The following is a 14,367-nucleotide window of genomic DNA, read 5'->3' as shown; positions in this document are numbered from 1 at the left end:
TCACAACGTCACAGAACTTGGGGCTGGGTCACATTTTCAAGAATGATTTTTTATTGTGATGTTTTGGTGAATCATTGAATGAGCAAAACTCTTCCTTTACTGGAATTTTTTTTTTTTTACTAAGAATCTGGTTTCTTAGTATAGCTCCAGTACTTGCACTGAACAACACTTGAACTTTGAGTAAGCCACTGATCATTTCTATAGTGAAAGTGAAATCACTCAGTCATGTCCGACTCTTTGTGATCCCATGGTCTATACAATCCTTGGAATTCTCCAGGTTGGCAGCTCAGCTGGTAAAGAATCCCCCTGTAGTGCAGGAGACCCCAGTTTGATTCCTGGATTGGGAAGATCTCCTGGAGAAGGGAATGGCTGCCCACTCCAGCATTCTGGCCTGGAGAATTCCATAGCATGTATACTCCATGGGGTTGCAAAGAGTTGGACATGACTGAGTGACTTTCACTTCACTGATCATTTCTAGAAATGAATCAAATTATCACTAAGATCTCCATTTTCTCAAAAATTCTACTGAACTATTACTTCATGACTGTAAACTTCTGATCCCTGTCTTTTGGTGACAGTCACACATTTTATTCATATGTGTGTTAATAAAATTTTCATATCTCCAGTAGGGATACTTAAGCCCATGAGAGACAATGCAGCCTTCAGTTTAGCCTTTTACTTTTCTATGTACTCATCAGTTCATCTGAGGTGACTCTTTATATAAGGCAATTATTTTGTTGTGTCATGAATCAGTTGCATAGCACTCTCCTCATTCACCTCTTCTCTCCCACATCCACATTATGAAGCCACTCTTTATGTTTACAGAACTTGAAGGGGTGCAGAATCCTCTTCCTGGTGCTTTCTCAGAGGCTCAGTACTGTCTGCTGTACTATATGTAACCAGATGATTTTCTCAGCATTCTAGCTCAGTAAAGTCCAAACCAGTACAAGTTCTGTGCCTGAATTTTGGGAAAGGCATGAAGCTCCCTGAACCCCATCTCTACAAATGCATGGGGAAATTCTACATGTATTATAAAACACTGTAAACATACCTGTGTTCAATTTATTTTGCCTGGTCAACTTCCAGTTATAGAAATGGATGTTTCCCTCCCTGGAATTTTAAGAGCATTGATAGTTGAGTTTATAGCTGCTCAGATCCTCACACTTGAATGAACTCTAATTATAATGCATTTATTTTTCTTTTCAAAAACCAGGGAAGAAAAATTTCATGTGTTTGTAAACAAAGGTTCCAGAACTTTTCAGATACCTGAAGCAAAGTGCTTGTCTGTTTCCCTTTAAGAGGGCTTCTGACTTCACACATTGTCCGTGCTCAGTTCTGGTTTGTTTTATTCAACATTTATAAAAGGAAGGCATAGTCTGGGCCAGCTGTGCATGACTTTGACAGCTTTAAGTGTTCCTTCTTGACAGAACTGCTTGAGGTTGCACTTTCATGTCCCTCTGAAGTCACTCAGTCGTTTCCGACTCTTAGCGACCCCATGGACTGCCCACCAGGCTCCTCCCCATGGGAGGACTATACCTTTATTTTGCCTTAGTTCTTCTTTTATCATGTTCACACACCATTTTAACAAAACTGCTTCACAATTTGCTGATTCGATGACTGTCAGTTAAGGAACATCTGTGCTTCAGACACTGAGTTAGCACTGGGAACTCAAAAATAAAGTAACAAAAAGCCCTATGTCCATGGAATTTGTACTGCAATGGAGTGAGGCAGGTAATAGACACGATAAATTAGAATAGAATATTTGTTCAATGAAGATAAGTACTATGGGCAAAAAGAAATTAAGCAGGAAAGGAGATAAGAGAGATAGGAGACAGCTGTTATTTTCAATTTTAAAAACACAGTGAGGGAAACTTCAGTAAAAGATGACTTAAGGAAGAGAGGAATATGAGTATGTGGCTACCTTGGAGGAAAACTACTGCAAGCCATTTTCTATGATAAGAAAGCAGTGGACCAATTATGACCATGTTACATTTTAACATAATCTTCTGGATACTGTGTTGAGGATACTTTGAAAGGAAGTTAACAGGGAAGCAGAAAGACAAGCTAGGATGTTAGAGCAACAGTTCAGGTGATAAATGGTAACAGCAAAGGCCAAGGTGGAAACAGCAGAGGTGGTAAGAAGTGATGACAAGCTGGCTATATTTAATAAAAAGACAAAAATTTGCCAATGTTTGTGAGATTTGACAGAGAGAGAAATGTCAAGATGAACTCATGTGGCTACTAACTGAGGACAGAAGTAGCACAGGCTCAATTTTAATACTTGTGCTGTGTTTCATCACATGGAATGTCATCTGCCAGTCAATGAAAACCTTATCTCTAAAAATTTAGGTTGATCCCACATCTGTTACTACAAGCAATATTTCAGTAAAAACTCATTGCCAAGAATTGTGCATGCATCCATTTTTCCCCAGGCTATGCATATTTCCATGTCACTTGGCACACACTCCAAGCTGACCTTCAAGAAGTTGATGGACCATTACCCATGGAGCAGTTGATCGGATGCTTTCAGGAATAAAGGATATAAATTTATGTTTAAAGTTTGCTAACTCATATAATCACTATATGCCTCATACCCTGTGCCCCCTACTCATCTGCAGGTGACTTGTTTGCCCTACTTCTAGCTGTATGTATGATGGAAATAGCCAATGTAAGTTTTCCAGAAGTTTTTATACTGCTGGGCTTCTCTGAACGACCCTGTCTAGAACCCATCCTTTTTGTCTTTGTCTTGGGGATTTATGTGGTGTCTGTCTTGGGTAATGGCCTCATCATTGTGGTCTCCTGCATGGATGTGCATCTCCACACTCCTATGTACTTCTTTCTGGTCAACCTTTCCTTCCTGGACATTAGCTTCTCCACAAGCATCGTCCCTCAACTCCTGGTCAATCTCTGGGGACCACACAAAGCCATAAGCTATGGAGGGTGTGTGATCCAGTTCTATATCTCCCACTGGTTGGGGGCAACTGAATGTGTCCTCCTGGCAGTCATGGCCTACGATCGCTATGCTGCCATCTGCAGGCCACTCCACTACACTGCCATCATGCATCCAAAGCTTTGCTGCAGCCTGGCTTTTGCCTCGTGGCTTGGGGGTCTGACCACCAGCATGGTAGGTTCCACACTCACCATGCTCCTGCCTCTCTGTGGGAACAATCGCATTGACCACTTTTTCTGTGAGATGCCCCTCATTATGCAACTGGCTTGTGTGGATACCAGCTTCAATGAAGTAGAGATGTACGTGGCCAGCTTTATCTTTGTTGTCTTGCCTCTGGGTCTCATTCTGGTCTCCTACAGCCGTATTGCCTGGGCTGTGTTGAAGATCAGGTCAGCAGAAGGGTGGAGAAAGGCACTCAATACCTGCTCGTCCCATGTAGCAGTAGTGGCTCTGTTTTACGGGAGCATCCTTTTCATGTATCTCCAGCCTGCCAGGAGAAACTCTCATGAGAAAGGTAAGCTTGTAGCCCTCTTCTACACTGTGGTCACCCCAATGCTGAACCCCCTGATTTACACGCTAAGGAACAAGACTGTGAAGAAGGCACTTAGGCACATTGTATTGGAGAATTGTGGTTCTGGAGGGACACGAGGTGATATTTAGAAACTCATCACTTGTGAGGAGGAAGCTGGTTTAAAGGGATCAAAATTATTTATTTTTTAATGAGAGAAAATAAATAAATGATTTGGAGGGGCAGAATATTGGGGATGTCATCTCTGTACAAAATTTCTTGAGTTCAAATTAGGTGACAAATTGAGTTGAATGTACTCATACTGTTTTCAGGCCAAGATAAAGTATTTTCTGTTTTCATATTTTGTTCATAATTATATCATTTGGTTGTTTATATAGTTTTATATGTATGATATGTATGCTGGCTATGATATGGTAAATTGTTTATATAGCTACACATGTTGGTATATTATTTTGTTAATATTTTATAGAATGTCTGCCACTAAGGGTGCCTCATTTGTGTGAAGTCCTTTGCCTTTTCCCCCCAGTATTTGTAGTGACTCAGTGATGTAGCTATTATTGACCTCATAGCAGTTAGATAATTACAAAGTGACTCAATGGACATGAGTTTGAGCAAATTCTGGTGACAGTGAAGGACAGGGAAGCCTGGCATGCTGCAGTCCATGGGGATGGAGAAAGTAGGACACAACCGAGTGACTGAACAACAAATCAAGATTTTAGGCTGATATATAAGTCTAGCATATTTATCCATAGTTATCTTTGCCATTTTTCTTATAATCCCCTGTGATGTAATAAGAAATAGATACATTTTTCTTATCCTGAGTCTTGGCACTGAGCTTCTAGGACCCTTGGAATTTTCTGAGTGATATCAGTGAGAAGAACAACTTTTGTTATTCATAACAAGTCCATTTCAACCATACCTGAGTTTATGACAATGAAATAACTCAACCTAGAGTCCTTAGATAGCTTCAGGATGGAGTCTGGGTGTCAGAGGACCCAACCATATGATTAGAAGTTTGGAACTTGCAGCCCCTCATCCAACCTCTGGGGAGGGGGAGTAGCTAGAAATTAAGGCACCAATGGTCAGTTTTTACTTAATCAATCATGCCTGTGCCGTGGACCTATATAAAAACCTTAAACAGTGGGATTTGGAAAGCTCCAGGATGGTGAATAAATCTATGTGGCAAGAAGGTAGTGAACACCAAACTTTGCAGACACAGAAGTTCCTTTGCTCAGGACTCATCCCATGTGCCTCTTCATTTATATTCTATATGATAAAACAGCACACTTAATGTTTCCCTGAGTTCTGTAAGTCATTCTAGGAAATCACTTAACCTGAACAAAGGGCAGGTCCTGGCAATCTATGGTTATAGTCTGTTGGTGGTTTGTGGCAATCTAGAACTTGCGACTGACTTTTGAACTGGGGCCGGGTGAGGGGGAGGGTTCCTGTGCAGAACTTTGCTCTTAAATCAGTGGGGTCTGGTGTTAAATTCAGGTGTACTTAGTGTCAGAATTAAATTGAATTATCAGATCTACAGTTGATTTTTGGAGAGTTGGAATATTGGTTATTGATGTGGAATAATCTCACACATTTGGTTCCAGAAATGTTTTGAGCAAAAAGCAATTCATACTACTTCAGGAGGAGGAATATAAAGATGCAGATGTCTCAAGAGTAGAACTTTTAGCTGGATTTCCAGCCAATTATATATTTCATCAATAATATACTATACAGATTCATCTCTAATTACAGAAATATCAACTTTCGTATTCAGCTCTATGCCTTCAGTTTACAAGAAATATAAAGTTATTTTTTCATTCAATAGAATATGTTTACTTTTTTCATATGTCCAATCATGCATTTATTCATTCCTAAAATGAGATCTTTAAATGAGATCTATTCCTGGAGGTTAGGAAAACTAGCACATAATGGTGCTCTAAAAAGATGAACCAAGTTCACAGAGCAATCACAGTACTTGATTTAAAACTCAAAACAGTGTTGGAAAGTTAATAATATTGACATGTTTTGTGATGAAAAATGCTGATCAGACAGAAAAACAATTTTTGATATCACTTTTACTGATTTTTTACTTTTTATTTCATATTGGAGTAGAGTTATTAATAATTCTGTGTTAGTTCTAGGTATGCAGCAAAGTGATTCAGTTATACATGTATTAATTCTTTTTCAAATACTTTTCTCACTTAGATTGTCACATAATATTGAACAGAGTTCCCTGTGCTGTACAGTACATTCTCGCTGGCTATTTATTTTAAATATAGCAGTGGGTACATGTTAATCCCAAACTCCCTAACTATCCTTCCCCCTACCCTTCTATCCTGGTAATCATAAATTCATTCTCTAAGTCTGAATCTGTTTCTTCTTTGTAATTAAGTCCTTTTGTATTATTTTCTATAGGTTGTGCATATTAACAAATCAAATGGTATTTGTCTCTCTGCCTGATTTATTTCACTCAGTATGACTATCTCTATGTCCATCCATGTTACTGTATATGACATTATTTCATTCTTTTTAATGGCTGAATAATATTCCTTTTTATATATGCACCACATTTTGGGGGGATCCAAAATCACTGCAGATGGTGACTGCAGCCATGAAATTAAAAGACGCTTACTCCTTGGAAGGAAAGTTATGACCAACCTAGATAGTATATTCAAAAGCAGAGACATTACTTTGCTGACTAAGGTCTGCCTAGTCAAGGCTATGGTTTTTCCTGTGGTCATGTATGGATGTGAGAGTTGGACTGTGAAGAAGGCTGAGCGCCAAAGAATTGATGCGTTTGAACTGTGGTGTTGGAGAAGACTCTTGAGGGTTCCTTGGACTGCAAGGAGATCCAACCAGTCCATTCTGAAGAAGATCAACCCTGGGATTTCTTTGGAAGGAATGATGCTAAAGCTGAAGCTCCAGTACTTTGGACACCTCATGCAAAGAGTTGACTCATTGGAAAAGACTCTGATGCTGGGAGAGATTGAGGGCAGGAGGAGAAGGGGACGACCCAGGATGAGATGGCTGGATGGCATCACGGACTCGATGGACGTGAGTCTGAGTGAACTCCGGGAGATGGTGATGGACAGGGAGGCCTGGCGTGCTGCGATTCATGGAGTCGCAAAGAGTCGGACATGACTGAGCGACTGAACTGAACTGAACTGAACATTGTCTTTATCCATTCCTCTGTTGATGGACATTTAGGTTACTTCCATTTCTTGGCTATTCTAAACAATGCTGCAATGAACATTGGGGTGAATATATCCTTTTGGACAATTTTTTCTTCAGATATATGACCAGGAGAGGGATTGTAGGGTCATATGGTAGCTCTATTTTTAGTTTTTTAAGACATCTCCATACTGTTCACCTCAGTGGCTGTACAATTTACATGTCCACCAACAGTGTGGGAGGGTTTTGTTTTCTCGACATCCTCTCCAGCATTTGTTGTTTGTGGATTTTTTGATGGTAACCATTCTGATTAGCATGATTTTGAATTGTATTTCTCTGATTATTAGCAATATTGAACATCTTTTCATGTGTCTCTTAGCCATCTGTATGTCTTCTTTGGAGAAGTGTCTCTTTAGGTTTTCTGTCCATTTTTTATTTTGTTTTGATGATATTAAGCCACTTAAGCTGTTTGTAAATTTTAGAGACTAATTCATTATCGATCATATCATTTGCAAATATTTTCTCCCATTCTGTGTGTTATCTGTAAATTTTCTTTAGGGTTTCCTTTACTGTACAAAATGTTTTTGAGTTTAAGTGGGTCTCATTTATTTATTTTTGCTTTTATTTCCATTACTCAGATAATGGAAACAGATTTAAAAAAGGAATCACTGTGATTTATGTAACTGTGTTCTGCCTATGTTCTCCTGTAAGAGTCTTATAATATCTGGTCTCACATTTAGGCCTTTAATCCATTTTGAGCTTATTTTGTATATGATGTTAAAGAATATTCTAATTTCATTTTTTTACAGGTAACTATTCAGTTTTCCCACCACCATTTACTGAAGAGACTGTCTTTCCAACATTGTGTAGTCCTGCCTCCTTTGTCATTGATTAATTGACCATAGACACATGGGTTTATTTCTGGGTTTTCCATGCTGTTCCACTGATCTATATTTCTACTTTTGTGCCAGAACAATACTGTTATTTTTTTAATTTTATTGTTTATTTATTTTAATACAAAGCTTTGGCATTAGCAGTTTTATGAAAAATAAAATATACTAAAAATAAATGCTTGTGTGGCATGATTGGTAAATGATGCATAAACATAGGTTCTTTTTTCCTTCAAGGCAATCAGTCAGAAAACAGTTTTTCCTTCTTCAGAACTATTCTACCTCATTAGCATTCAACTAGCTATGGCTCTGATGATCACATAGCAGTGTGACAGCACTGAGGAGGCCATAACTGTCAATAATAAATTGTTCTTTTGTTACTATGATGTTGCTCTCTCTTGTTCTAGGAGTGTGCTTCCCATCCTGAGGAAGAAGTGAGATCCCCAAGTTGTGGCTCCAGGCCAAACAAGTTGTCACTGGAGAGCTCACCTAGGGCTGATTTTCAGTTAACTACTTGGGCTCTGTAAGTGTTTCCATATCAAATGCTACTTAATCAGTAGCCAGCAAATTTGGCACAATTCCCAGGGCCTTCAAGATATTCAGTTTGCGCATGGTACAGGAACAATGTTCACTAAGTCAGGGATCCACACAGGATTTGTAGAATACATGCTTCCAGGGGAGAATCTGGACAATATCATTCTGTTTATAGCTTTCTATGCAGACAGCACAATGATCAAAGTCTGGATCTGCTTCCTTACCACCCTTTTTCACTGTTCTGGTTGTCTATTTGCTGGTGGCTTTCTTGGCTCCATCTCCAAAAGGACGCTGGTTCCTGCCCCCGGGCATTGGTGTACCTGATCTTCTGAATGAAGTAGAATATAAGCCATGCCAAAGAAATAATCATCAAAACAATGAAAGATATTGACACAACGACTAGAAAGCCATGGCTGAAGCTCTTCCGTGGCATCTGAGTTCCAATACCTATTATCATTTTTACAGAGATGTTTTTCTCCAGATAACTCAAAATATCATTACCTCTCAATTCTGTAATCATGACAATAATAATATCTCCAGTGCCTGGATGAGTCATGGTGACTGGCTCTTTGGATATATTATTGTAGATGACTAGAGCAACTGCATTGTGGAAAACAGGCAGGCCGTGATATTTTCTCTTTAAAGGTGCAATTTCCCCTCTGCAGCAAGGCAATCCACGGTTTGATGTTAGGAGGGACAAAGAACCGTGTTTGAAGATCACAGCCCAGATGATCAGCAACTCCATGGATGGGCATCAGTGCCAGGAACTGACGGCCTTGGGCAAGCTCCTATCGCTCTCGCGATGGATGCAGGGTGTAAAAAGGGGTGCCGCGGCTGAACTCCCGCACCGTCACGTTGATGAGCGCAGTGTAGCACTCCTGGCTCGCGTTGTCCAACCACGCCGGTCACAGGCTGCTGGTCAGCAGAGCGAGCGCGGCGAACCAGGCGGCGCGCCAGCGCAGCACCGCTCAGAGTCCCTCCGGGCCGCCAAGGTCGCTCGTCTAGGGGGCTCCCAGGCCGCTGGGAGAGGCTGGACGGCGCCTCAGACCCTGCAGCATGGACGCATGCCCGAGACCAGTGCCAAATTCGGCACTCCTGGGCGCCGGCGCCACTGAACGGCTGCTCGGCCAACCTCCAGAACGCGCCTGGTCGTCTCCTCTGGGTCACTCCAAGACCTGGTTTGCGGGCCCACTCCATCCCCTGTGGCCGGTCCCGCTGAGTGGCGGCTCCTCAGGAGAAAGCCTGCAATACTGATAATGTCTGCAATTTTGATAACTAGCTTTGTAGTACAGTTTGAAGACAGGGAGCCTGATTCGTCCAGCTCCATTTATCTTTCTGGAAATTGCTTTGGCTATTTGTGGTCTTTTGTGTCTCCATATAAATCTTAAGTTGTTACTGTTGTTGTTGTTTTAGTTCCAAGAAAAAAACAGCATTGGTAACTTGATACCGATTGCATTAAATCTGTAGATTGCTTAGGGTAGTACAGTCATTTTGACAATATCCATCTTTCAATGCAAGAGCAAGGTACAGCTTCCCATCTCTATTGTCTTTGATTTCTTTCATCAGGGTATTACAGTTTTCAGAGTACAAATCTTTTGTCTCCAGGGGTAGGTTTATTCCTAGGTATTTTACTCTTTTTGATGCCATGGTAATTGGGGTTGTTTCTTGAATTTCTCTTTCTGATATTTTGTTGTTAGTGTTTAGGTATGCAGTAGGTTTCTGTGTGTTAATTTTGTAACCTGCAACTTTACCAAATTCATTGATGTGCTCTAGCAGTTTTCTGGAAGCATCTTTAGATTTTTAATGCATACTATCATTTCATTTGCAGTGACAGTTTTACTTTTCAAATTTAGATTCCTTTTACTTGATTTTTTCTTTTTTTTTTCTGTGATTGCTGTAGCTAGGACTTCCAAAGATTGTTGAATAAAAGTGAAGAGGGTAGACATCCTTGTCTTGTTCCTGATCTTAGAGGAAATGTTTTCAGCTTTTTACTGTTGAGTATAATGTTATCTGTAGGTTTGTCACATATGGCCTTTATTATGTTGAGGTAGGTTCCCTCTGTGCCCACTTTCTGGAGAGTTTTTATCGTAACTAGATGCTGAACTTTGTCAAAGCTTTTCCTACATTTATTGAGATGATTGTTTTTATTCTTCAGTGTGTTAATGTGGTGTATCACACTGACTTATTTGCAGATACTGAAAAATCCTTGCATCCCTGGGATAAATTCCATTTGATCATAGTGTATGAACCTTTTAACATATTGTTGGATTCAGATTGCTAGTATTGTGTTGAGGAATTTTGTATCTATGTTCATCAGTGATATTGATCTTTGTTTCATTTTTTGTGATATCTTTGTCTGGTTTTGGGGTCAGGATGATGTTTACCTCATAGAATGGGTTTGGAAGATTTCCTTCCTCTGCAACTTTTTGAAACAGTTTCAGAAAGATAGGTGTTAGCTCTCACCTGAATATTTGATCGAATTCACCTGTGAAGCCATCTGGTCCTGTACTTTTGTTTGTTGGAAGTTTTTTAATCACAATTTCAAATTCATTAGTTGTGATTGATCTGTTCATATTTTTTATTTCTTGTTGGTTCAGTCTTGGGAGATTGTACCTTTCTAAGAATATTTCCATTTATTCCAGGTTATCCATTTTATTTGCATGCAGTTCCTCTTAGGAGTTTCTTAATGTCCTTTGTATTTCTGTGATGTCAATTGTAACTTCACTTTATTTCTAATTTTATTGATTTGAGCCCTCTCCCTTTTTTCTTGATGAATCTGGCTAAAAGTTTATCAAATTTGTTTATTTTTTCAAAGAACCAGCTTTTAGTCATTCTTCAACTCTGTTTCATTTTTTGTGCTCTGAATGGTATGTTTTCTTACCTTCTATTGACATTAGGTGCTGTTTTTTTTCTTCTTCTCCAGTCAGTTTAGGTGTAAGGTTAGGTTATTTGATTTGAGATTTCTCTTGCTTCATGAGGTAAGACTGTATTGCTATAATCTTCCCACTTAGAACTGCTTTTGCTGCATCCCATAGGTTTTGGATCACTGTGCTTTCATTTTCATTTGTCTCTAGGTATTTTTTTATTTCCTCTTTGATTTCTTCAGTGATGCATTGGCTGTTCAGTAGTATATTGTTAAACCTCTATGTGCTTGTGTTTTTACTAATCTCCTAGCAATGTGGTTGGAAGAGATGCTTCATATGAATTTAGTTCCGTTCAGTCACTCAGTCATGTCTGACTCTGCAACCCCATGGAATGCAGCATGCCAGGTTTCCCTATCCATCACCAACTTCCAGAGCTTGCTCAAATTCAAGTACATCAAGTTGGTGATGCCATCCAACCATCTCATCTTCTGTTGTCCCCTTCTCCTCTCACCTTCAGTCTTTACCAGCATCAGGGTCTTTTCCAATGAGTCAGTTTTTCACATCAGGTGGCCAAAGTATTGGAGTTTCAGCTTCAGCATCAGTCCTTCCAATGAACACCCAGGACTGATCTCCTTTAGAATGGACTAGTTGGATCTCCTTGCAGTCCAAGGGACTCTCAAGAGTCTTCTTCTCCAACACCACAATTCAAAAGCATCAATTCTTCGGCGCTCAGCTTTCTTTATAGTCCAGCTCTCACATCCATACATGACTACTGGAAAAACCATAGCCTTGACTAGATGGATCTTTGTTGGCAAAGTAATGTCTCTGCTTTTGAATATGCTGTCTAGGTTTGTCATAGCTTTCCTTCCAAGGAGCAAGTGTCTTTTAATTTCATGGCTGCAGTCACCATCTGCAGATTTTGGAGCCCAAGAAAATAAAATAAGTGGTAGAGCAGGGGAAAAAAATGTCACCCATAATATTTTTCTATTCCTACAAAAATAAACATTATTGACTCTATGATCTAAGGAGTCTAATGTAATCAACACACCACTAGTTGGTTCCCTAAATGTTATAAATTTGAATCAATTCACAGCCTCCATCCCTGCTTCTATGTTCAATTTTACTTGGGCCTGGGAGCAAGACTGGCAAAAGAGACTGACTAATATCTACTGGAAGAGTTTTTATCTATCATCTATCAAGATCCATCTCTCCAGTGGATGTACTTTAGTGCAGATTTATGTAGGACATAGTTATCACGTTCTATGCCTCTTTCAAGAAGTTCATCTACAGCCTGTTTCCAGATTTCTGTCATTAACTTCCCAGCCCTTTTCTTGTCAAATCCCTGAACAAAACACCAGCCTGTTAGGCAATGACCAGAAATCAGTGTGTATCCAGACTCAGCTGCACATCTCCTTCCATGAAAATTAAGAGCCAGATGAACTACCTGTAGTCTTCCCACTATCCATAATGTGGGGATATAAAATGTCTCTATACCACTATCTTACAGGATGCTCAGTGGGGGCTGTGACATAATAATGACAAATTTTTTTCTACTGCTTGTGTATAATTTAGATTAATCTATAAATAGGCCCTTGTTTTTTCCTCCATTGATAATTGGTTAAAAATTACAAAAATTTTGAGGGCTTAGGGCAGTAAGAGAAAGAAGTAGGTCAGTAGTGACCTAGGGAGTCAGAGAAGTAACATGAATTGGGAAAATAGTTAATGGAGTCACTGATAATTTTTACCTTGTTTAGTACCCAAAAATAAAAAGAACAAATGGTGGAAAATCATAATTTTAAAATCATTAGATGAAAACTTTCAAGATCTGTAGAACGATGTCAGTCTGAAAACTGAAAAATATTCCTGACTCTTTGAAAAGATGAATAAAAAATATTTCCTGGTATTTGAATGTACTATTATTTTCTTTGCCTGTTCATGGTTTAATTTAAAATTAGTACTCAAGATTTTAGAGCCTCCAAACATAGAAGCAAGGAACAGGACAGAAGTACCCACTGGGATACCCATTTTCCCAAGCATGCATCATCCTCTTGATCTCAAGACTGGATGCCAATTCAAGACAGTAGTGCAGGTATTCCTCAGTTTATTCAGGAATAGTTGACCAAACACATCACCCCAGAACTACGGAGGACAGCATTGAACTCTGCTCATCTCTTACCCTATCTCTGGCACAAAGAAGAATTATAAGAATTACTAGCACTTTCTTTCAGTTGTTTTAAATGGCCAGGCTGATAGGTCATTTGCTAACCCAACTGCTACCTACCTGTGCTACTGAATTCAAGTCCATACTGCTCACTGTACAGTTTGGAGCTGATGACCCAAAACTTATTTGATGTAGCAAAAGGAGCTGTAAGAGTGAAGTTTATAGCAATATAATCCTACCTTAAGAAACAAGAGACATTTCAAATCAACAACCTAAACTTATACCTAAACCAATTAGAAAAAAAGAAAGAAAGAAAGAAAAAAAGCCCACAAAATTAGTAGAAGGAAAGAAATCATATATATTAGAGCAGATATAAATGAAAAAGAAATTACGGTAGCAATGGTTAAAAAAAAAAAATCAATGACAGTAACAGCTGTTTCTTTTATAAGATAAGCAAAATTGATAAACATTTACCAGACTCATCAAAAAAAAAAAAGACTCAATAAAATTAGAAATAAAAACAGAGAAGTTGCAACTGACACTGCAGAAATAGAAAGAATCATAAGAGACTACTACAAACAACTACATTCCAATGAAATGGATAAACTGGAAGAAATGGACAAATTTTTAGAAAAGTACAATCTTTTAAGACTGAACCAGGAAGAAATAGAAAATATGAACAGACCAATTACAAGCACCGAAACTGTAACTTATTAAAAATCTTCCAACAAACAGAAGCTCAGGGCCATATGGTTTCACAGGTGGATTCCCTCAAATGCTTAGAGAAGAGCTAACATCTGTACTGCTCAAGCCCTTCCAAAACTTGCGGGGAGAGGAACACTTCCAAATTAATTCTATGATGCTACCATCACCCTGGTACCAAAACAAAAGATATAACATAAAAAGAATTAATGCCATTCTCCCAAATCATCCCACCCTCTCCCTCTCCCACAGAGTCCAAAAGACTGTTCTATACATCTGTGTCTCTTTTGCTGTCTCACATACAGGGTTATTGTTACCATCTTTTTAAATTCCATATATATGCATTAGTATACTGTATTGGTGTTTTTCTTTCTGGCTTACTTCACTCTGTATAATCGGCTCCAGTTTCATCCACCTCATTAGAACTGATTAAAATGTATTCTTTTTAATGGCTGAGTAATACTCCATTGTGTATATGTACCACAGCTTTCTTAGCCATTCATCTGCTGATGGACATCTGCATGTATAATATCATATAAGAAACGAATTGCCAGTTTAGGTTCGATGCA

The 14,367-nt window shown here is 39.1% G+C and overlaps 1 protein-coding gene and 1 pseudogene across 1 annotated transcript; one reads left to right on the top strand and one right to left on the bottom strand.

The window, feature by feature from the left end:
* The first annotated feature begins 2,650 nt into the window (after positions 1-2,650).
* Positions 2,651-3,610, top strand: LOC138086246 (olfactory receptor 2C3-like). The gene has a single exon (XM_068981044.1). The coding sequence runs from the start codon at positions 2,651-2,653 to the stop codon at positions 3,608-3,610; it is 960 nt and encodes a 319-aa protein (XP_068837145.1).
* Positions 3,611-7,810: 4,200 nt separating this feature from the next.
* On the bottom strand, positions 7,811-9,398 carry LOC138086245 (E3 ubiquitin-protein ligase RNF130 pseudogene; annotated as a pseudogene).
* Positions 9,399-14,367: the final 4,969 nt, after the last annotated feature.

Source organism: Capricornis sumatraensis, chromosome 9, assembly GCF_032405125.1.
Source record: "Capricornis sumatraensis isolate serow.1 chromosome 9, serow.2, whole genome shotgun sequence".
Classification (NCBI taxonomy): domain Eukaryota; kingdom Metazoa; phylum Chordata; class Mammalia; order Artiodactyla; family Bovidae; genus Capricornis; species Capricornis sumatraensis.
Note: the sequence above shows the minus strand (reverse complement) of the source record. Positions and strands in the feature narration are given on the sequence as shown.